Source organism: Mirounga angustirostris, unplaced genomic scaffold (genome assembly GCF_029215605.1).
Source record: "Mirounga angustirostris isolate CCGP_5_RB_7025 unplaced genomic scaffold, mMirAng1.0.hap1 SCAF_17, whole genome shotgun sequence".
Classification (NCBI taxonomy): domain Eukaryota; kingdom Metazoa; phylum Chordata; class Mammalia; order Carnivora; family Phocidae; genus Mirounga; species Mirounga angustirostris.
Genome location: NW_026991725.1, coordinates 31,349,673 through 31,374,339, shown reverse-complemented (window position 1 = coordinate 31,374,339; position 24,667 = coordinate 31,349,673). Strand labels below are relative to the sequence as shown.

General features: G+C 49.7%; 1 protein-coding gene across 3 annotated transcripts in view; it reads right to left on the bottom strand.

Annotated features, from left to right (window-relative positions):
* The window catches only part of MRC2 (mannose receptor C-type 2), a 56,618-nt gene extending 33,530 nt beyond the window's left edge, over positions 1-23,088 (bottom strand). The window contains exon 1 of one of the 3 annotated variants that reach the window (XM_064583059.1): positions 22,432-23,088. In XM_064583059.1, the coding sequence (XP_064439129.1) occupies positions 22,432-22,558 (127 nt within the window). In that variant the 5' untranslated portion in view covers positions 22,559-23,088. The remainder of the gene's footprint in view (positions 1-22,431) is intronic. The other 2 variants (XM_045888697.3, XM_054510759.2) reach the window with 2 other exon arrangements.
* Between the last annotated feature and the right edge of the window lie 1,579 nt (positions 23,089-24,667).

Here is a 24,667-nt window from a genome sequence, read left to right as displayed (position 1 = left end):
CGCGGGTCGCGGCAGGAAGTGGCTTTCTGGGCCAGCCCCATCCAACCCCACTGACCCGCCCGCCAAGGGCCGAATTCCGGAGCCGGCACCGGAGCCCGGCTGAGCAATCACCTGCGCAGCAAAGCGCACCCTTCCGGGCCTGCTGCGGCGCCTCCCTTGTTTTACTTATCTGTAGGAGGAGGTGGGGAACAGAGGAGTTCGTAAAATCTCTGACAGCAGAGCCCTCTGGGGCCCCAGCCACAGCGCCAGGTTGGGTACTCCATACCTGGCTGACTGAGGATGAAGGAATGAACGAGTGAGAGAATGAATTTATTAGGAAACACTCAGGCAAATTTGGAGAGAACAATTTTTTTTAAATTTAGTTTGGGGGTGCCTGGGTAGCTCAGTCGGTTGAGCCTCTGACTCTTGATTTCAGCTCAAGTCATGATCTCAGGGTGGTGAGATCCAGCCCCACATCTGGCTCCCGACTCAGCGGGGAGTCTGCTCCCCCATCCCCCCACACTCACGTGCTATCTCTGTCTCAAATAAATAAATCTTTAAAATTTAGTTCTGACAAAGTGGCTGCAGAGGTGTGTGTGTGGGGGGGAGTAACCTAAAGCTCAAATATTAGAAGCCCCCATGCTCACTGCAGAGTCAACAGGATTTCCTTTGGACCTTTCTGTGTTTTCCAATTTTCCATACTGAAATAATTTTTGAAAATGTAGACACCTATTCACAAAATAGAAATGTGTAGAGAATTATACTGAATGTAATGGTTTGTTTGCTTGAAATTGAGGTTTCAAATATAAACATTCACTAGAAACATTTTGTGAACAATTTCCAGATAAGAATTTTTCAAATAACACTTGAAAAAGAGGGTAGGGATTCCCACCCCACTGCACAAGAGGTCCTTATTGGCCTCTCGACATCCTGGGCATTTGCCTGGCATGGTCTGGACTCACAATAAATGTTTGTCAAATGACAAATGAGGGGCGCCTGGGTGGCTCAGTTGTTAAGCGTCTGGCTTCGGCTCAGGTCATGATCCCAGGGTCCTGGGATCAAGTGGCATCGGGCTCCTGGCCCAGCGGGAAGCCTGCTTCTCCCTCTCCCACTCCCCCTGCTTGTGTTCCCTCTCTCTCTGTCTCTCTCTGTCAAATAAATCAATAAAATCTTTTTTAAAAAATGACAAAATGAATGTGAACTGAGGGATCTTAGAATTCATCTTGTCAATCCTTTAGCATAGTAAAATCAAACCTAAACCCAAGACCAGACTTGAAAATTCCCTGTGCAGACAAAATCGGTTTAGTCATACAAGTAAAGCTTAATTTAGCGTACTTTGACACACCAGTGAAGCTATCTTGAACTGGGGTCAATACTTAACTTATGCCTCTGAAAATCATAAGCAAACTTAAATGGATCCCCAAAATTGATAGGAGGCAACCACAAGCCAAGTCCCTTTTGTTTAAGAAAATTCTAATATTATAAGTAGTCACTGTGAAGAATAATCAGTCACCACCTCCACACTATCCAAGTTGCTTTATAACAATATACCATGGAGCGTCATTCCATGTTTTGGTTTGAGTTCTCCTGATTTACGATCGTCTGTGTGGGGTGAGCACAAGAAACTTTTACTAGTTATACTTCAGTGATTCGTTGGCTTTACTTCTGTTTTCTGAACCTTTGACAAGAATGTGGAAGCAGAAACATGGAAAGCTTCGCTGACTTGTCCAATGATCCAAATGCGACTGGAACCATGACCTTTTCATTGGAACTAAAACTTGTTAAAGTCCTAAATGGCACAATGCCAGTATTTGCTTACATAGGATGACCGTGTAATTTATTGTCGAAGATTGAGAATGAAAAGGGGAGTTTGTCATAATTACACCAGCGCAACGAGCTTGAACCAGACCAGTCTTGGGCAAACTAGGACATAAGGTCACCCTGCACTTACAGAAAGAGACACAGATAATGATGTGTAAAAGTATCAAAGTGTCAAAGTTAGCGTTTTGCTAGGTACCAGGTGCTGGTTTCCAAGCCTTTCTCGTTAATCCTCATAGCGACCCTCAGAAGTAGGTTTAAAATTCCCATCTCCACTTGCCAGATGAGGAAAACGAGGTATTAAATGAGAGAGCAAACATCTTGATAACACAGCTGGTAAGGGACAGAGCTCAGATGGGAGCCCAGATGCAGAGCTCAGCGCCAAACAACTATTCCAGGTGCTTTAAATTGATAACCCACAGGTGGGTTATATTTGGCCTTCACAGTGTGTGAAAGAAAAGTGACCCAACCCTTAAAACTCAAGAGATGCCGGGGCACTTGTGTGGCTCAGCTGTTAAGCGTCTGCCTTCGGCTCAGGTCATGATCCCAGGGTCCTAGGATCGAGCCCCGCATCAGGCTCCCTGCTCGGTGGGAAGCCTGCTTCTCCCTCTCCCACTCCCCCTGCTTGTGTTTCCTCTCTCACTGTGTCTCTCTCTGTCAAATAAATAAAATCTAAAAAAAAAAAAACAAAACTCAAGAGATGTCACATAAAAATCTGGATTTCCAGCTTCTCTTGAAAACCCTGGGAGGCCTGGCAACACTGAGCCAGTGTGCCCACAGGCAGCCAGTCCCCACGGGTGGGTGGAGCTGCCCACCTGGGAGGGGACTCGCTAGCTTGCCACAGTCCCCACCCATCCCTCTTGCAAACCCCCCAGCCTCCATCCCAGCACTGAGGTGGGATGAGAGTGGCCATATATTATTGTGCTTGTACAACTGTTTTCATCAGAGAGGAGAAACATTCTGGTCTCTATTAAGAATGACCAGAGAGGGGTACCTGGGTGGCTCAGTCGTTGAGTGTCTGCCTTCGGCTCAGGTCATGATCCCAGGGTCCTGGGATCGAGCCCCGCATCGGGCTCCCTTGCTCAGCAGGAAGGCTGCTTCTCCCTCTCCCACTCCCCCTGCTTGTGCTCTCTCTCTCACTGTGTCTCTCTCTGTCAAATAAATAAACGAAATCTCAAAAAAAAAAAAAAAAAAAAAGACCAGAGAGCTGTGCCTAGTTCAGAACCAAAAATAAAAAGGGGGGAGGGTCCTCTAAATGAGGCTCCACATCAACCACACTGTCCCTGTGACATTCCTTTCAGGAGACATTTCTGAAGCATAGCACAACATGACTCTGAGAAATCATGACACGTTTCATAACAAGCTTTCCTTCTCCTCACTGGCAATTTCCTGACCTTCTGACATGGCAACATCCAGGATTGACTTGTTTGGTTCTAAAAGCAAAGCATGGCACTCTTTAAAGTTAACTGAATTTAGAATCTTTTTTGCTTGGGAACCTTCAGGATCTCCCTAAAACTATATGCCGAAGAGTAAGCACTTGCTGACTTCTGCAGTGACAGGCCAATAGGAACTTACTCACACCGTTTTTTCTTTTTTTGAAGATTTTATTTATTTATTTGACAGAGAGAGACACAGCGAGAGAGGGAACACAAGCAGGGGAAGCAGGAGAAGGAGAAGCAGGCTTCCTGCGTGGAACAGGGAGCCTGATGCGGGGCTCGATCCCACATGACCTGAGCCGAAGGCAGACGCTTAACGACTGAGCCACCCAGGCGCCCCTTACAGCTTCTAAGCGCGAAGGCGCCACAGTGGAAGGGCTGGGAGGGGAGCTCTGGACTCTGCACCCACCCAGCTTCAAGTCCCTGTGCAGGCCCTGGGGCTGGCTGCCTCACTTCTGTGGGCCTTGCTTTGGCGGGGGACACGAATGAAACCCCTCTCCTGGGTTTCTGGGAGGATTAAGCAAGAAAATGCTTGAAGATGCTCTGTACCTGGTAAGCACTCAGTAACGGAAGGTCGTTATTATTTTTTTGATATTTAAGCAAGAGCTTCAGCCCTGACTGGGGCTGTGAGCTCAGGAATCTGTTTGTTTCACAGCAGAGAGCCTGGGAACTGGGCTTAGCAGACACTGCTATCTGGATGAGAGGAAACGATAAGAGGAAGTAAGGCCAAGGACTCGAGTGTTTGAGCTGGGCTTCAACTGAATTAAAAGAAAAATAAATTCACAGTCCAGATGTGGAATCCTCCCCCCCTGTTCCCATGGGTGCCCTGGCAACCACCATTTGCTTCTGGCCTCTGAACTTTTGGACCCCACCCCAGGTATGCCTGGAAGGGAGAAGCAGGTAGAAGAGGCCGTGCAGAGTGTGCCAGGACAAAGTGGGGGGATCTCTGGGAGAGCTGGGGCAGCTTGGGGTGCGCTCTGCTCCCCGCCGCCTTCTGGCTCTGCAGAAATAAACTCCAAGGGCAGTTGTAAAGGGAAAATGAGGTCACAAAACAGGCAGCTGGGAGGGAGAGTGTGGAAGGAGGTGGGGTAGCACCCACACCACTTGGCCTGGCAGATGCTGGGACAGAAGGACAGAGTCTGCGTGGGACCCCCTCTGGGGCTCCGGCAGTCGTGCAGCCATGTGGCCCCCTTACCTACAAGAAGGAGACGAGGACAGGGAATCTCAGATTTAGCCTGGGAGTTCAGGTTCTGATTCTGCCATTACAATCTAAATGACCTTAGGGGACCCTGTTTTCTTACCTGTAAACTGAATTATAAAACACCCTCCCTGCCTCTTCACAGACTCCTGGGGAGATCTCCGGGGTGAGGTCAATGGAATACTGACAGAATTCTTTCAGGGTCTGTCTCCCCCTTTAACCAGTTCCTTGAGAACAGGAGCTGTGTCTGATCTATGTGTCTCCCCGGTGTGGGGCATACAACAGGTGTTCCATATGTGTCTGTTGAATTCAGCTGGACCAGGGGAGGGGAAAGCAAGCTGCACTATGTCCTATGGGTAAGGGTTTAACTCCTCTAAATTATACCCTCCTTGAAAACAGATCTACAGGGCGCCTGGGTGGCTCAGTTGGTTTGAGTGTCTGCCTTCGGCTCAGGTCATGATTCCAGGGTCCTGGGATTGAGCCCCACATCCGGCTCCCTGCTCAGCGGGGAGTCTGCCTCTCCCTCTGCCCCTCCCCCTGCTTGTGCTTGCTTGCTCTCTGTCAAGTAAATAGATAAAATCTTAAAAAAACCACAACAGATCTACATATGGACAATGAACAGAAGGGAATAAAGGAAACACACAATTCTTTGTTGTGTCAGGAGGCTGGGATTATGCGTAACTTTCGATTATATTATCACAATGTTTCCAGGGCAAATAAAACTGAGGGAAGGGAGACACGGGATCTGAAGACCTCTGAAGAAATCAAATCTTTCTGTTTTTCCTACAGAACCTGATTCAGTGCTCAATGTTTGTGAATTTAACTTGCTTTGCCCGGGACAGACACAAAGGGTCACATACACAACACCCCACTACCGCCACCACCATTTGCGACATCACCCAGACCCACAATAACACACTGGACCTGACCTACAAAGGAATGCCTGTGCCGGGCCCCTCAAATTACCTCTCTTCCCCCACCCATTCACTCCCTTTTCCTGATTTCTTTCATACATTTTTTTAGAACCATATAAAAAAAGTACTGCTCCCACAACCATCACTCTCTGATATTAACTGAAAATCATGGCGTGGTTAAGAGATCTCAGATTCGAGGGCGCCTGGGTGGCTCAGTTGGTTAAGCGACTGCCTTCGGCTCAGGTCATGATCCTGGAGTCCCGGGATCGAGTCCCGCATCGGGCTCCCTGCTCGGCGGGGAGCCTGCTTCTCCCTCTGACCCTCCCCCCTCTCATGTGCTCTCTGTCTCTCTCATTCTCTCTGTCTCAAATAAATAAATAAAATCTTAAAAAAAAAAAAGATCTCAGGTTCTAGGTACAAGGCTGGCTTTGAATTCCTGCTCTCAGACTAGTCATCTGACCTCTTCATCCCTCCGTGTTGTCATCTGTTCAGTGGAGAAATGGTTAGCGTGTGCCAGGAGCCATGCTGGGGGCTGCCCACCAGGGAGCTGGCAGGACCGGTTGAGACCACGGATGGAAAGACCTCACCGGCCTACTCAGCAAAAAGTGAGCTCGTGGTAGTAGTAGCAACCTACATAGTAGTAGGAGGGCAGCTTCCCTGGAGGAGAATTTCGCAACGTATATCAAAAGCTTTCATGGGCACCTGGGTGGCTCAGTAGGTTAAGCGGTTAAATGTCTGCCTTCGGCTCAGGTCATGATCTCACAGTCCTGGAATCAAGTCCCGTGTCAGGCTCCCTGCTCAGTGGGGAGCATACTTCTCCCTCTCCCTCTGCCGCTCCCCCTGCTTGTGCTCTCTCGTTCGTGAGCGCGCTCTCTCTCTCATAAATAAAATCTTAAAAAACAAACAAAAAGCTTTCGAAAGAACAAACGCTTTGACCCCAGAACTCACTTCATAGGAATTTAACTTAAGGAAATAATTAGGAATCTGGGGCGCCTGGGTGGCTCAGTCGGTTGAGCATCTGCCTTCAGCTCGGGTCATGATCCCAGGGTCCTGGGATGGAGGCCCGTATCGGGCTCCCTGCTCGGTGGGAAGCCTGCTTCTCCCTCTCTCGCTCCCCCTGCTTGTGTTCCCTCTCTTGCTGTGTCTCTCTCTGTCAAATAAATAAATCTTAAAAAAAAAAAAAGGAAATAATTAGGAATCTATGCAAAGATTTAACCACACAGAGTTATTTGCAACAGTAATGATTGGAGGGAATGTCCAACAACATGGTACTGAGTAACCCTAAACACCCTCATGCAATGGAACACTATGCAGACAACAGAAATACATTTTTAAAAGAGTATTTAGACATGGATAGAGGTTCACATTTTAATTAAACCAAAACCTAATGCGGGGCACCTGGCTGGCTCAGTCAGAAGAGCATGTGACTCTTGACTCGGGGTCGTTAGTTCAAGCCCCACATTGGGTGTAGAGATTACGTAAATGTTTTTTAAAGAACCCAAATGTATAATATGACCTCAATTCTATTTCCTTTTAAATCAAGTTTAGTCTGGAACAACATTTTTGCTTTCTTGTTCTTAAACTTGAGTGTCCAAGTTGCCTGAGGAGCAATGCAAGTGCCCAGGCCCAGCAACAGACCTACTGAATTAGAACCTCAGGGTAAAGGAGTATCTGGATTGTAAATGAGATTCCCAGGCACACCAGAGTTCTAGAACCACTGTATACACTTAAGTGTCAACAGTGCTTATCACTGACTTATGGGATAGCTGGTGATTGTTTTTTTCTCTTCTTTGCATTTTCTACAATGAACATATTTGCTAATTTAAAAAAGATAGAGGGCACCTGGGTGGCTCAGTCAGCTAAGCATCTGCCTTTGGCTCAGGTCATGATCCCAGGGTCCTGGGATAGAGTCCCACATCGGGCTCCCTGCTCAGTGGGGAGTCTGCTTCTCCCTCTACCCCTCCCCCCTGCTCATGATCTCTCTTTCATGATCTCTCTCTCTCAAATAAATAAAATATTTTATAAATAAATAAATAAATAAGATAGTGTGTGTGTGTGTGTGTCTATCTGTCCTTTGTTTCAAACTTAACCCGAAGTGACCTCAACTTATATGTGCAGAGTTCTACACTAAATTCAGCCCATCTGGAAAGGGAGATTAAAGGAATGAACCAGAAGAGATGCTCCTCGAGAGAGTCTATAGATGGGAGAGACTGCACACCTAGTCATGTGCCAAGGAGCAGAGACCCCTAACAACAAAGAAGCTGGGTGAGCCCAGAGGCATTAAATTGATGCCAATGTAGCCACCTTCTCACCCTGCGTCAGGATCCCCATCAGTTTGCAGGTCCAATGTGCTAAGATGCATACAGGGGTATCTATTAACAGTGAAATGAGAAATGACCCAAATGTTGTCCAACAAGGGATAAGTTATGGTACATCCATACAATGGAATCCTACCCAACCAATAGAAATGTTGGGTGGAAATACATTGATGACGTATTGGCACATGAAAGCACGTTCCAAAACAATATGAAAACATTTATGCCAAGTCTCATAGAGGAAGAGGGAGAGGGAGGAGAGGCGATTTGAAGTTTTGGGGTTTTTTTTTAGATTTTGTTTATTTATTTGAGAGAGAGAGAGCGAGAGAGAGAGAACTCATGCCAGCAGGGGGAGGAGCAGAGGGAGAGGGACAAGCAAACTCCGTGCTGAGCGCAGAGCCCCATGCAGGGCTCAATCTCACAACCCTGAGATTATGACCCCTAGCCAAAACCAAGAGTCAGACCCTCAACCAACTGAACCACCCAGGCACCCCTGAGGAGAGGCAATTTGGAAGGATATTCTCCAAAATGTTAACAGTGGTTTTCTTAGTGATGAGGTTTCAGGTAATTTTTCTTTTTTGGTAACTTTTCCTATTATTTGATTGTGTGCTATAAATAACTGCGGTTTTTACAATCATGAAAATGTATTTTTTAAAGTAATCTCTACGCCCAATGTGGGGCTCGAACTCATGATGTGGAGATCAAGAGTCGCCTGCTCTGCCGACTCAGCCAGCCAGGCTCCCTGAAAATGTATTCTTATCTTGAAAAAATATGTATGGAACCTCATCTTTTTTGCAGCCTCATTTACGTTCACTAACTGAAGATTCCCACAAGTTTAGATGTGCTGCTGAGGGGCTAGGGAAGGAAGGAGGATTAGTCAAACAGAAAAGATGGGGGGACCTCAAAGTGGTCATCATGAGCCTTCCCCTGAAGGGAAGAACCCAATCTGACCCCAAAAGGCTTTCTATACCTTACTAAAAGACCAAGTGTGTGGAGGGCGGGAAGATTAAAGAGACATTTCCCAAATTAAAAAAAAAAAAATTTTTTTTTTAAAGATTTTTTAAGTAATCTCTACATCCAACCTGGGGCTCACAACCCTCCAGGACATGCTCCACCTACCGAGCCAGCCAGGTGCCCCCCAAATCAAAATTTTAACTGAAAAACAAATGGGAAGATATTTGTAACAAATATGTCAAAAAGCTTATATAAATCAGTTAGAAAAATATAGAAACCCTGATAATTTTAAACCACTAAGATCTGAAGCGATAAGATGATCAAGGATATGAACACAGTTCACACACACACACACACACAAAATCCATGTCTAATTAGGCTATGGAACATCTTAAAAGCACTTGGAACACTGGTAATGTTCTTATTTGCTGGATCTGAGCCCTGGTTACATGGGTGTGTTCAGTTTGTGAAAACTCATTGAACTGAACATTCATATGTTTATTTTCCTGTACTTATATTTAAAGAATTAAAAATTTTATGGGTGCCTGGGTGGCTCAATCGGTTGGGCATCTGCCTTCGGCTCTGGTCACGATCCCAGGACCCTGGGATGGAATCCTGCATCAGGCTCCTTGCATAGCAGGGAGTCTGCTTCTCCCTCTCCCTCTATCATTCTCCCTCTGTTTGTGCTCTCTCACTTTCTCAAATAAATAAATAAAATCTTAAAAAAAAAAAAGAATTAGGGGCGCCTGGGTGGCTCAGTCTTTAAGCGTCTGCCTTCGGCTCAGGTCATGGTCCCAGGGTCCTGGGATCGAGCCCCGCATCAGGTTCCCTGCTCCACAGGAAGCCTGCTTCTCCCTCTCCCACTCCCCCTGCTTGTGTTCCCTCTCTCGCTGTGTCTCTCTGTCAAATAAATGAATAAAATCTTTAAAAAAAAAAAAAGAATTAAAAATTTTAAAAACAAGATTCAGGACAGAGATTGGGTTGGTGGGAAGGAGGAGGAAGACAGGAGAAGCACGTAGCTAGATAGAAGAATTGGACTGTTCTGTCTTGGATTAGGTGGTGGGTTCACAAATGTTCATTATATTTTAATCAACACTTATTTATTTATAAAACAAAAGAAGACCATGGAGGGAACCAAACAGGCCCGCATTGCATCCCTGGCTTTGCCACTCACCATCTATGTAATCCTGGCTCTAACTTTCTCTGGCTCAATTTCCTTATCTGTGAAAAGGAGGAATGGGAGGCTTAAGAGTATTCGTGGAATTGCCCAACACTGACTCTGACAGACTTTATGCGCTTAGTAAATATTAGTGTGGTCTCCATTTGTTGCAGTTATATAGAAACATTTTAAAAAGCAGAAAAATTTTTAAAAAGCAGAAACCCTTCCAAAAGCCTGCCCCCTAGCTTAGGCGCCTTTCTGATCTGCTCTGCAGTCTGGGACATACGTATTCCTACTGGGTGCTTATAGAGTTCTGTGTCCCGCTCTTCAGGAGGTTCTCTCTGCCCCTGCCCCTTCTGTAAACACCCGACGGCTAAGCGCAAGGGGAAGAGGCGCAGGCTCGCGTTTGGAGGGTTGCGGACGAGAAGAGCGTCGAGATGGCTCCCCACCGCCGCACCGCGACCCTGCCGGGGCGGAGGCAACCCGCCCTGAGGCCGAGGCTCCCCCGCCCGCCAGCCCTCTCCGCCCGCAAAGTGCGAGGGCCCGACTCCAAACTGTCGCTTAAAAAGGGGGGGGAGGGGCGTGCGAGCAGCGGCGGGGGAGAACTGCAGCCAAGGTCTCAGTCCCCAGGGCCGCGCACCCCGCTCCCCAGCTCCCCTCCCGCCTGGCAGAGCCAGGCAATCTCCGCCCGGCGACCAGCAGCCCCACAGAACTCCCTTGGCGCCCGGCCGCCGGGAAAGGACCGCCCCCGGAGCCTCTGATTGGCTCCGTCGAGTCACGTGCCGCGGGCTCGGCCCAGTTACGTGATGGGAGTCGGGGCGGCGGGGGGAAGGGCTGCTGGCGTCACGTGGTTAGGCGAGGAGAAAGTTGCCCGGTCTCTCGTTGCTGAGAATGCAGCCGTGTTCAAAGAAAAAAAGGCCTTATCTATAATCACCCCTGTTAGATATTATATAACACAATGTAGTATAGCACAGTAGAATATGACCTATAACTTCTGTTAAATTTTGATGTAACTTTTCTAACAATGTCTATACAATCAAAATACGTGTTCATGTATATGTATATATTATAAATATACATACGTATACATGTACATATTACATGTGCAGATACATCACACATCTATACACACGTTTTTGAATCTTGTACTTAATATTTCAGCAAAAGGATTTTTCTGTCTCCAAAAACTTTTGTAAAAACCATTTTAATGGCTGTAGGATATTCCATGCGGCGATATACCACATTTCATTTATTCATTATTAATAGCCTTCAACTTATAAAGAGGTTTCCATAATGATAAATAATGTTATATTAAACACGTTACATCAGTCTTTGTTGGCACTATTTTCAGGCGTGGAATTTTAAACATGTTCCACAGGCTTATTAGACATTGCTACTCGTCTTCTTTGTGAACTCTGCTCACAGCCTTTGCGGTCTTACCTATTCTGATTTTAGATGCCTGAAAATGTGTTTTTCCTCATTGGCTTATATGAGCTTCTTGCCATATACATTAACAGATCTCTCTTCCCTGGTCATTGTTCTTTTTAAATTCTATTTAAGACCCTTTCTGGTCACAACTTCTCTCGCTAATGGTAACCATTCTCCTGATTTCGAACAGAATAGATCAGTTTTGCCTCTTTCTTATATTTTATATTGATGGGATAATATGGCATGAGCTCCCTTGCATCTGGCTCAGTGTTTGTGAGCTTCATCCACATTGTTGCATGTAGTTGTGGATTGTTCATTCTCATTCATTGCTCGAAAGATTTTATTTTTATTTAATTGAGAGAGAGAGAGAGAGACTATGCGCGCATGAGTGGGGAGAGGGGCAGAGGGAGAGGGAGAAGCAGACTCCCTACTGAGCAGGGAGCGGGAGGTGGGGCTCTATCCTGGGACTCCAGGATCAAGGAGTCCGCTGAGGGCCAACATTTTAACTGACTGAGCCACCCAGGCGCCCCTTATTGCTCTATACTATTCACTTGGGTGGAGCTACCATAATTTATCCCTTCTACTATTGATGGGCATTTGGGTAGTTTTCAGTTGGGGCTGGATTTCAGTTTGGGGTCATTAGGAATAATGCTGCTGTGAACAACTTTGCTTTTTAGGTGTTCCTTTCCTTGGTTTAGTTGAAATTCCTTAGATTATCTACTAAATACGAAGAGGAAAAGGTATCTTTTATCTTTTTAGTGGGGAGATCTGGTAAACAACCTGAACCAAGTGACCAAGTTAGCATTACCAATAGGGGAACAAACCTACTTAATGTGATACAATGGAAAGGACACAGCATCACCCATGTACGTTTCTTTCCAAAAATGTTTAACATGAATGTATTGAGTGAACATCAGACAAATATAGACTGTGGACATTCTACAAAACAACTGGCCTGAAGTCATCAAAAATGCAATACTGTAAAAGACAAAAAGACCAAGTAACTATTGTAAAATAAAGGAGATTGAAAAGACAGGCCACTGAATTGGATCCTGGACCTTAACAAAACAAAAACAAAAACAAAAAACAGCTGAAAAGGGGTATTATTGGGACAACTAGAGAAATCCAAACATGGACTGCATATTAGAAAAAGAATTGTTGTATGCTGTATTTCTTGAATGTCATTATGGTACTATGGTTATAAAGGAGAATGTCTTCATTTTTAGTTGATACATGATGAAGTATTTAGGTGTGAAATGTCACTCAAAGCTTCACCAGACAGACAGAAACACACACACACACACACACACAGTGAGGTAAAGCAAATGTGGCAAAATGTTAACAGGTGGTGCCTCTAGGTAAGAGTATTTGAGTGCTCACTATTTTTTCAGCTTTTCCAATGGTTTGATAAAGAGTATGATACCAAAGTAGTACTCTGGGATTTTTTTTTCCCCACTCAATATTATATCTCTAAGATTCACCCATGATAATACATGTAGCTGAGGTTCACTGGTTTCACTGCTGCATTATATTTCACCCTGTAATTTATATTTCTTTTTTTTTAAGATTTACTTATTAATTTTAGAGAGAGGGAGAGTACAGCAGGGGAGGGGCAGAGGGAGAGAATCTCAAGCAGACTCAGAGCCCAACGCAGGACTAGATCTGACCATCCTGAGATCACGACCTGAGCCAAAATCGAAAGTCGGACGCTCAACCAACTGAGCCACCCAGGCGCCCCATCCATATTTCTTTCAATGCACATTTTGTTTTTGTTTTGGCTATTATAAACAGTGCTTCCAGGCTCTTTCTAAACCACCATTGCTCTTATATCCTCAGAGCCTTCAGAAGTTAGGTTAAGCATCTCTGGGGTTATACCAGAAAATCCTTCCTCGGGAACCAAGACTGACTTATAAGGCTGTTTCCAGTTGAATTCCTACTTGCCCAGGCTGGTCTCACTCAGGGCTATTCTCTCTCCTCTCAGACAGGTTCCCGATCCCATGTCTGAGATTTCAGAGATGTCTATGGCTTCCATCCTTTTTTTTTTTTTTTAAGATTTGTTTATTTATTTTAGAGAGAGAGTGGGGGGGGTGGAGAGGCAGAGGGTCTTTTTTTTTTTTTTAAGATTTTATTTATTTATTTGTCAGAGAGAGAGAGCGCGAGTGCACAAGCACAAGCAGGAGGGAGGAGGAGAGGGAGAAGCAGGCTCCTTGCTGAGCAGGGAGGCCAATGTGGGGCTCGATCCCAGGACCCCAGGATCATAACCTGAGCCGAAGGCAGACACTTAAGCCACTGAGCCACCCAGGCGCCCCTTCCATCTTTCTTTTAATGAACTTAAAAATTACACCTAAAATGGAATCAGTGAACATTTGACTCTATTTATGCTGCTCCCTATTTTGGGGGAATTACTTTCAAAATACAAGCTTCGGGAAGGCAGAAGCCATGTTCACCACGGCATCCTCAGCACCAAATACTATACTATGCCTGGCATACTTCAGTGCTCAGGAAAACAGAACCAAAACAGTTAAATGAATGAATGAAAAGATGAATGTCTGTGTCAGACATGCTTCTCCACTTGTTACTGGTGTGTGTATATGATTTTGTAAGATTGCCTTGTGGTCATGAGAATTTGCCTAGTTAGACTTATTTCTGTGTACTGACATTAGCTGTGTATTTGTCGTGTAGAGCTACATAAATTGTCCGTCGTGTTAAGATACCTTAGTTTGCTTAGCCATAATCTTATCATCTGGCATTTAAATGGTTTCCAGCTTGTTTTGCTACTATAAATAGCACTACTATGAGCATTTTTTTCTCCTTGGGATTAATGCCTTATAAATTCCCCAAAATGGAATTACGAGGTCAAAGGATATGAAGTCTTGTATAGTTTCTTACATAATGTCTGAAAGACTGAATCCTGAAAAACTGAACCAATTTATAATTTTTTTTTAAGATTTTTTTTTTTTATTCATGTATTTGACAGAGAGAGACACAGTGAGGGAGGGAACACAAGCAGGGGGAGTGGGAGAGGGAGAAGCAGGCTTCCTGCTGAGCAGGGAGCCCGATGCGGGGCTCGAACCCAGGACCCTGGGATCATGACCTGAGCCGAAGGCAGACGCTTAACGACTGAGCCACCCAGGTGCCCCTGAACCAATTTATAATTTAGAGTGTGCTAGTTATACATATTGGTTTCTCCATAGCTCTGCCGAGATTAGGTGTTCTCGTTTTGCTAGTTTAATTACATACTTAAAGAAAGTTAATTTCTTCAATTTCTCGTGATCTTGGCACTTTCCACGCGACAACTTGCCATCTGAAGTTCCTCCACTGTGATCAGCTACGAATTGAAATTAAATTTTTAATTGTAATCCAGTTGTCCAGTGACATTTAAAAGTAAAGATTGTTTTCCTTGTTAGTGTGTTGTTCCTGGTTTTGTCTTCCATTAGGTTCTTATAATGAGTTTAAATCTACTTCTGGAATTTATTCCAGTTCACTGGACTTTTTTCCTGTTTATTTTAATATAGTGGCATATGTTTTTCATGATCATGACATCATCTAAAACTCTGGAAGGATAACTCTTATTGCCTTTCTACTACAAAAAAAATTTGCATCATAAGAAAAAAAACTCTGTAGCCACGTGAGGTAATGGATGTTAACTGAACTTAGTGGGGCAATCATTTCCAATGTATATGTATTTCAAATCATTATGCTGTATATCTTGAACTAATACAATGTTATATGTCAATTATACCACAATAAAACTGGGCGGGAGGGGTGCTCTTTGGAACACTTGTTTGCTCTTTCTTTTTTTAAAGATTTTATTTATTTATTCATGAGAGAGAGAGAGAGGCAGAGCGAGAAGCAGGCTCCCAAGGAGCAGGGAGCCTGATGCGGGACTCGATCCCAGGACCCTGAGATCATGACCTGAGCCGAAGGCAGACGCTTAACCATCTGAGCCACCCAGGCGCCCTTGTTTGCTCTTTCTTTCTTTCCTCTTTTTTTGTTTCCATAAGTACTTACTAATACCACTGTGTCCAAGGCGCTGTGCTGGGCCAGTGCAGGGCTGTAAATGCCTGTCCTGGAGTCTAGGAAGAGAGGAAGTGGCTGCACCTGGCAGGTGGCCGTGACGACAGGAGCTCTGGAAAGCAAGGATTCTTCCAGCTGAGGGCAACTGGAAGGACTCAGGTCTGAGGTAGGACTTGGACCTGTGGGACCAGGTGCTCCTGGCCCGGAGAAAAGCATGAGCAGAGGCTTCGCTGGGCCAAACCCGAACTCGGAAGGCCCGAATTCCCAATTCTGTAAGTTCAGACTTTGTTCTGGGGAGGATGAAAGCTGCCTTTTAGGAGCCAATGGGGCGGCAATGCGGGCTCTGGACTGAGGATGGAGGGAAGACAGGAGGCAGAGACCACATACACAAAATGAGCAACAAAGGCCAGAGGAAGAGAGAATTTTCAAAAAAGTGTCCATCCTTAGGAAAGCAGATGTGTGTATAGCCGTACAGTGGGATCCTGAGTGCTATTAAGGATGCGGCAGCTCTATAGCCTGCCATGGAAAGATATGCAAGAATATTATAAAATAAAAATTATTTGGGGGCGCCTGGGTGGCTTAGTCGGTTAAGCGGCTGCCTTCGGCTCAGGTCATGATCCCAGGGTCCAGGGATCGAGCCCCGCATCGGGCTCCCTGCTCTGCGGGAGGCCTGCTTCTCCCTCTCCCTCTGCTCCCCAGTCCCCATGCTCACTCTCTCAAATAAATAAAATCTTTGGGCGTCTGGGTGGCTCAGTTGGTTAAGCGACTGCCTTCGGCTCAGGTCATGATCCTGGAGTCCCAGGATCGAGTCCCGCATCGGGCTCCCTGCTCGGCAGGGAGTCTGCTTCTCCCTCTGACCCTCCCCCCTCTCATGTGCTTGCTCTCTCTCATTCTCTCTCTCTCAAATAAATAAATAAAATCTTAGAAAATAAAATCTTTTTTAAAAAAACAAAATAAAAATTATCTTATCACATTATACAGAATAAAATGGGGTCCCCTCTGTGTAAAAGGAGTATTTGTGTGTGTGTGTGTGCCTATTATAAAAAACAGGAGACGACGTCATGAATAACTGACAGGGGTTACTACAAGCCCGGGGCTGAGGGGAGGGAGGACCTCAAACTGCTTACACTTTACTTCTGTATGGTCTGTTTTCCGCTGAGCAAGCGTTCTTCACACTGAGGTTAGCAACAGCAGCCGCCATGCTGCAAGGTGAGGCCTGAGGAGGGTCACTGAAATTAGTAATTAGGGAGCCTAGCTACCGCGACCAGGGGGAGGCAGCACCCCACAGTGACCAGCGGTCAGGGAGCAGCTCCGGTTTGCCTGGACGGTTTGCCTGGAACCGTCTGGGCTTTCACACTGACAGTCCAGAGGCTAGGAAACTCCTCAGTTCCCGTGTGAAGGTCAGCTAGAGAAGCTTCACGATGAAGGGAAGTGAAGAGGGAGGGTGCGGAGTTGAGGGGTTTTAGGAGCAAGAACAGTGGAGGACAGGTTTTTATTTTTTCTTTAGGATTTAAAGTGGCGTTCAGAAAAAGGAAGAAGTATGGTTATTTTTAGGCACTTAGAGTAGTTAACAAAGTGTCACCAAGATGTAATGGGGTTAGACCTGCTTCGATTAAAATAAAAAACAACAGGGACGCCTGGGTGGCTCAGTCGGTTAAGCGTCTGCCTTCGGCTCGGGTCATGATCCCGGGGTCCTGGGATCGAGCCCCACATCAGGTTCCTTGCTCAGCAGGGAGCCTGCTTCTCCCTCTGCCTGCAGCTTCCCCTGCTATGCTTTTTCTCTCTCACTCTCTGACAAATAAATAAATTAAAAAAAAAAACAAACACAAAAAACAATAAAACCTGGTTACAAAAAAATAAGTAAAATAAAAAACAACAAAACTGCTGTAGTTAGGATTTTGTATGTTGAGGACTGTTTTTTCACATTTAAGTCCCTTGAAATTCATCTTCTCTCTTCCTAATAATAATAAAAAATAGCAACGATTTAATATTATTTGCTAAAAAAAGACTCTGTACCAGACATGCATCTCATACACATATTATCTCATTTTCGTGTAATTCTTACAATATCCCTAAGGAGGGGGTATTGTTTTATTCTTCCCATTTTACAAATGAAGAAAATTGAGTCTCTGCCCGAGGTCACACAGCTGGTGAGTGGCATTACCTCAGTCCTGATTTACATTTCTGGAGGACAGAGGGGAGGTGGGAACATTCCTGGCCACACCACGCTCCTGCCTCAGTCTACACTGGGGAGCACCACAACCGCTTCCCTTTCCAAACGCTTGCTGAGGATGCCAGTTGAAAGGATGGGAAACTGGCTTATTGTTTTTCCCTATAGGAAGGTGCTTGTCCAAGTTCAGGACAAAAGCTGGTCACTGTCCTCCTCGAGGTGATCCCAGAGAGAGAGAGATAAAGAGAAGGCCCCTCCTCCAGGCTGGGGTTTATCCCTAAACGCAGCGTCTGGGTATCTGTCTCCCCTTAGCTCAGGTGAGCCCGAGGCAGTGACGGGGACTCCTCTGCGTCCTTCTCAGGATCCTGAGTCTTGGAAGGAGGGGCAACGACGGCCACGGAGGAAAAAGGGAAGGGCATCCCAGGCAGAGGAAGTTGTGTGCAAAGGCCTGGGCTGGGGGGCCGGCAGGGAAGTTCAGGGGAGATGGGGCAGAGCATGCTAAAGGAGGACCGGGGGAAGGAGTGGGGGCCAGGGGAACTGGAAAGAAGCTGAGATTTCAAAGCCATCATCTAGCAACAGAACCAGAGGAACCAAGCGGGGGGAGGGTAGGGCAGGGCTGAGGTGAAGCCGAGAGCGCGGGTCCTGCCAAGCAGGATGGGAGGGGTCTCTGCACTGTAAAGGGGCCAGGAGAGGACAGAGAAAGGCAGGAAAGGAACTAACCCCCGGAGTTCCCAATCAGGCCCCACGCATGACGTTTGGGGGCCAACCCCATCTGTCCTCTAAGTGACTGGAGCTAGCTGGCTGATGCTGGCAGGTCCCTGGGGTCACAGATGCCACGATGCGGCCTTCATCCAGCCTGCCTGTTTACGGACACCACCCCTAGCTGAGGAGTAACGGGGATCGGCAGGGCCCAGGGTGAGATCCAAGAGCTGCGTCACCACTGCCATGGCCCACCCCGCCCAGATTTATAGGATCCAGTCATGGGAAGCGACCCCTCCCATCTCACCAAGGACCGAACAGGAAGGGACACTTCCTGTCAGCAATGCCCAGGCCCTCCAAGTCCAGGGACCACCCCCTACTGGAGGTGTAGGCAGGCGGTGGGCTCAGAACAGGCCACCCTCATCCCTGCTGTCAGTGCGGGGCAGGCTCATCAAACCAAATGAATGAACCTATGAATCCCTGCCCTTTGGGAAGCTGGGGGCGGAGCTGGGGCTGGCTCCTCCTCCATCCTTCAGTCACCAGCTTATGGATGCTGGGGGGGCGGAGCCGGGGCTGGCTCCTCCTCCATCCTTCAGTCACCAGCTTATGGATGCTGGGGGGCGGAGCCGGGGCTGGCTCCTCCTCCATCCTTCAGTCACCAGCTTATGGATGCCCCCTCAGAGGGAGCACCTCAGATATCCTGAGGACGCTGAACGGGGCTTGGTCCCTGCGTCCTGGGCCCAGTAGGACCAGGGCAGAGACAAGCACCCTGACAGCCAGGGTATAAACTGAGGGTTGCCCACTCTACCCTCTTCCTAGGGTTCCTTTGAGGAGGACACATCGAGAGGATGTTCTAGAGGGCTTAGAGCTATTGGAGAAAAATCCATCAAGCGGGATTTTCCAGCCTTTCCGAACACATCCCCTCACACTGTTTAAGTCACAGAGATGCAGCATGGTCTGGTACTGAGGGGTTTGGGCTCGGTAGCCACTCCTGAGTTCAAATCTTGCTTTTACCTTCTAGTGGTACGGCAGTGTGGCCTTGAGCAAGTGACTTGACGTCTCGCATCTGCTGAGTGCCCGTGTGTAAAATGGGTGGTAAGGGCCTCCTCCCAGGGTTGTGAGATACAAGAGCTGTTGCCGTGGAGCACTCGGCCCCGGGGCCTGGCACAGGAATAATGGTGGCCATTGCTGTTACCACTTCATCCCTTCGCAGGGGGCAACAGGGCTTAAATGAGTGGTGAACCCACACGAATCCTCTTCTGAGACTTTCATGGTATTTCTGACATCATCTCATCGGCCCAAATCACTGTACCATGCAAGCATCATAAAGGCAATAGGTCTCTCGTGAGAACAGATGGGAACGAAGACCCGGGCATCCTCTTCCCCTGCCTGCACCCTCACCTTGTCCAGGGGAACCTGGGGGGAGGCCAGGCTCCCAGCGCCAACCACAGCTCAGCCAGCCACCACCCTGGCCCCGGCAGCCCACAGAAGACAAGAGGGTTGGAGCAAGGAAGACCGGGTTTTGGGGGTGGGAAAAGTAAGAAGGCTCTGAACTCCGTGACTCACCAGGGGCTGGGCCGGAAGTGCAGGCGATGTGTCTGGCTGACTGGCGGGGGCAGCAAGTACCAGCTGCCTTTCAAATGGAACACCTCCCCCCCTGTCCTCTAGACAGCAGGATCTGTCCCCACAGGAAGATCTCCCAAAGTTTTTTCGCTCCTCAACCTGGATACCTGATCCCTTGCGGGCTCCCAGCAACCCTCCTTCCAATCTGCCCCTCAGTCCTCTGTCCAGTAACCCCAAGGGTTTCCCACCACCAGCCAGCAAGTGGCTCCCCCATTTTGGCCTCCCAGGCACTTGGCCGGCTTCCCCTTTCACTTGAGCTTCCCCTCCGTCCCACTCAAGAATTCTCCACCCCAGCCCAGCAAGCTTCCACATCATTCCCAGACAGCCTAGCCCACCTTCCGGGTCTCCCTCTCTGCTCCCGTCCCTGCCTCTGCAAAGCCTGGTCCCACCCAACCTCCCTCCAGAGAGCCCTAGTGACCCTTTGTCCCCCACACACTTTCCCCTGCCTCCAACACAAGTTTCATTTCTCCAAGGATGTGGCTTACACTTCCACCCTCCCCAATTACTTGGTTCAGCCTTGAGCACCAACGCGGCAGTTAACAAAGACGTCTTCCAGCCACTTTGTGGGGCACCCTATGGAGGTGGAGAAGAGACGGATGCTGCCGTCATACACAAACAAGGCGCTGCCAACCTGCTGCCTCCCCGCCCCCAAGGGGCGCCGTGGTGCCTCCTACTCTCATCCCACGGGGCTCCGCTGCTGGTGGTCAGAGAGCCACCTGCAGACCCCCAGGCCCCAGGGTAAGTTCTGCCCCAGCAGCGCTGGCCTGCCAAGCCCAACCCATCTCCCACAAGCGTTTCCCGGACTGTTAAGATCCAGTAAACTGTTCCCCGGGGACTACCAAATTCATCAGGTACAGGGGCATCGAGGAAGGAATTCGGCCTCGAGGAGGAGCATTCAGGGCAGAGGGGACAATGATGTGCAGGGACTGCACTGGTATCAACTTCTCACTCCTGTTACTCAACAGCTGCTGTGGGGAGCCATCCTCCCACCGCCGCACCCCTAGCCTTCCTCCCTGCCCATACCTAAGCTTCTGATGGGGGTGATCAAAGCAATACCACTGCAAAGGGGCCCCGTCCGAGGCTGTGGGGGCTACAAGTCCTGAGACGCAGCCCGAGGGGGAAGCCAGGAGAGGGCGGAATCAGAAGGCAGAGGGGGCACTCCAGGCGTCCTCCCGGATGGGGCCCCTCACCATGCATTTCCAGCTCCCTCTGTCAAAAGCTCCATGGGGGAAAGGGCCGAGTCAGCACTCTAGCCACGACTCTCCCAGGGCCTGGCCTGGCTTTAAAATGTGCTCTGGGGCTCTTGGAATGGCCATCCTCCTCCAGCCCTCCCGCCCTGCCTGTCTGCTGAGTTCCTTCACAGAGGAGAAGACACAGGAGGAGGGCTGGGAGGCAGGGGGACAGCCAGTGTGCCTTGACCTGCGGAGGGCAGGGCGATGCTGCCTGGTTTGCGTCTCACATTCAACTCCAGGTGGGTCTGGAGTTCAGCGGGGGAGAGCGCCTACTTGATGTGAATATGGGTCCCTCCAGACCCCACCACTCCCATCCGCACAATCGGGCAAATACGTGTCTTGGTCCTCTACGTCACGCCGGGCGGGCCAAGTGAGTGAGCATCGGCCATGGCTAGAGAGCCCGGACCCTCAAGAGGGCTGTTTGGGTTTTGCTCAAAACTGCAAACACTGCACTGACTGTCCCCTTTCACTCACCCCCGTCCCCAAATTAAACATCCAGCGAGACAAAGCTGGGCCCAGCGCTGGGGCTGTAATAACTACACTCCCTGGCGGTTCCAGCTTTGACTCCTGCAACAGCCCCCCCTCCGGAAGTGGATCTTTCCCTTTAGCTCTCAGATTCCTGCTGAGGGGTCTGTCTGTCCCCACACGTCACTGTCACCCTCTGAAAGAGCAGAAAGAGAAGGCACAACTTCGGTTTTTTGTTTTGTTGGTTGGATTTTTGCATCTTTAGCAGCTCTTTTGGGGCCCAAGGTCTGTCTACACTGGAGGGGTGCCAGTTCGGTCAGAGCCACCCACACACCCCACCACACACACACACACACACACACACACACACAGCGCCCAGCTTGTCGCTGCATCCTGGGGGCACGAAATTGCCCCACAGAGCTCCCTTCAAACAGCGCAGCTGCCACATGCCACAAGCTGTCCTTGAAGGCCGAGTGTGGAAAATATAAACATCCCCGAGATGCCAGGAAGGGCAAACAAGCCCCGACGAGTAATTCGAAAGCAGTCATAACGCAGGGGTCCTGAGGCAAAGCAAGGAGAGCGGCCTAGAGGGAGATCCTGGACGGACGGAGCCTCTGGTTTCCCCGGACGCAGGTCTCCGGGCCCAGCGCAGCGAGGGCGCCGGGTGGTCCGGGAGCGGGGGCGGGGGTCCTCGCGGAGCCCGCCCTCTTCCTCCGAGGCGGCTCGAGACCCCCGGGCTCCCCTCCCCCGCCGCCTGCCACATCTGGTTCCACTCAGGTCCTCCCCCACCTCCAGGCGCGCTCCTCCTCCCCTCTCCCCCCAACCCCGCTTCCAGAAGAGCGCAGACGATCTTTAAAAACCCAGTCTCACTCACACACACACACACACACACACGCACACGCACACGCACACGCACACGCGCTTCTGGGAAAAAAAAGGAGGGAAAAGTCGAGAGCGGCCCGCTCCCCGGCGCGTCCCCCGCCCCGCCCGGCCCCCGAAGTTGGCCAAGTTGGCAGCGCCTTACCCGGGAGGGCGGCGGCGGCGGCATCCCCGAGGGCGCCGGGGCGGCCGAGGTGCAGACCCCCGAGGAGCAGGACGCAGCGCAGCAGGTGACGAGGCCAGGGCGCGGGGGCCGGCCGGCGGGGCCCCATGCCCGCGGCGCGCCGCCGCGCCGCGCTGGGGAACGCGGGGACCGAGGGCGCACGGGCGCGGCGCGCGGTGGCAGCGCGGGCTTGGGGCTCTGATGACCGCCCGCGAGGGGCTCGCGTCTTCCTCCGGTCGGGACGAAGTGATGCCTCCCGGGGAGAAGAGGGGAGGAGGGAAGGAGGCTGGCCGGGCGGAGGGAGGGCGGAGGGAGGAGCGCAGAACCCGGGAGGAGGGTTGAGGGGCAGAGGGGAAGGGAAGCGGGCAGCGTGGGAGGGGAAGGGGAGGAGGCGCGGGGCCGGGGCCGCGGCCGCAGAGAGAGCGCCAAGGGGGGAAAGAAAGGGGAGGCGGAGAGGAGGATCTGCGGGGTCGAGGACGACCCCGGCGTGCGCTCTTTCTCTCGCTCTCCGTCGCCCTCCCTCTCCCCGCCTTCCCTCTCTTCTCAGTCCGGGCTTGGAGCCCCAGACGCTGCGTCACAACTCCCCGGCTGGCGCGGGCGGGGAAGCAACTGCAAAAGTTTCCGCAAACTTCGGCGTGGCGGGACCTGGGTTGCGAGGCCCGGTGGGGCGGAGGCGCGCGGCCGACCCAGGCGGCCAGACTCGGGCCGCGGGCGCCCCCTGTATCCCGCCTTTCTGCGGACGTCTGCAGCCGGCGAGCATCCGCCACCTCCACGCCTAGGAGGACCCCTCCCCCGGTCTGGGGGGAGAGGGGCGGAGCCCAGGGCTCGGCCACCAGGGCGAAGATTGGGGGAGGGGGAGGCAAGGGCCCCTGCCATGTGCCGAGCGCAAACACTTGCACGTCTTGTTTGAGCATTTGCGTAACCCCGGGGCCAGCGTCCCTGGAGCAAAGGGGTGCAGTGCTTTTGCTAGTTGGGGCTGTATCCAGAATCCAAGGGAAAATCTGTGCACTGAACGTCCCAGCAGGCAGACATCCTCACTCTCGCCAGCAACCGTACTGCTGGCCGGTCGCAAAGAACCAAATGAAAATTTCTTAAAAGGGAAGACAGTCCACAGTTATTTCGTATTATGCAACAGGTCACCGCAGTGCAGAGCACTGGACTGCGAGTCAGGATGTTGGAATCTAGCCCCAGCTCTACCTCTGATTCCCTGAGCGGCTCTGGAAAAGTCACTTGAGATCTATAGGCTCAGAGCCCGACTGCGACATTTAGAGACCCTAAATACAAAGGAGATTCACGTTCTCCCACCACGAGTAATCAAGTAAGAAACACTATGAAACGGTAATACAATTTTTACTGTTTCCTGTGCTGTCCCCCTCGGTGTTATTTTTGGAAATAAACTCAATTTTTTCCCCTCCTTTGTAATGACCCTTGCCTTGGATAAATCTTTTCCCCATCTCTGCAATAAGCGTACAGGGGCCTGAGGGGCACCTGAGTGGCTCAGTTGTTAAGCGTCTGCCTTCCGCTCAGGTCATGACCCCAGGGTCCTGGGATCGAGCCCCGCATCTAGCCCAGCCCTGCATAGAGCCCCGCATCGGAAGGTGCAGGAAGCCTGCGTCTCCCTCTCCCACCTCCCCTGCTTGTGTTCCCTATCTCACTGTGTCTCTGTCAAATAAATAAATAAAATGTTAAAAAAAAAAAAAAAGGGTACGGGGGCCTGAGATGCTCATTTAGCTCTATGTATCTTTACTGGGCTGAGATTCTTGGCAAATATCAGTCCAGAGGCTGCAGGGCGCTGCAGTGAGTACCCACTGAAATCTCCTACAGTCCACCCCTGGAAAAGATCCCTACTAGCCATACTTTGGCCCTAAAAAATGGTTAGGAGCCAGGCCACGGAAGCCCCTGGCACTGCACAGCTGGCTCGGGCCAGTCTGACAGAACCAAGTCCCTTCTGGTGACTCACTGTGGCTTCATTGCCCTATGGGACACATCTTGGTGTGGCATGTCCCAGGATCCCAGTGCTCTGCGGGTGACTGGCCGTGCTGGGGTGGCCTCGCAGACCATCCTCTTGGCCTCTCCTTTCTCACAGTCCTGTTATCTACAGGGTTTGAGAACTGGCCAGCTTCACTAAGTGCTCTTTTGCCGTCTTGAGAGCCCAAATCACAGGATGATGCTTCTCGAAGTCATCTTATAGGCTTCCCTCTGCTCACTTATCTCTGGA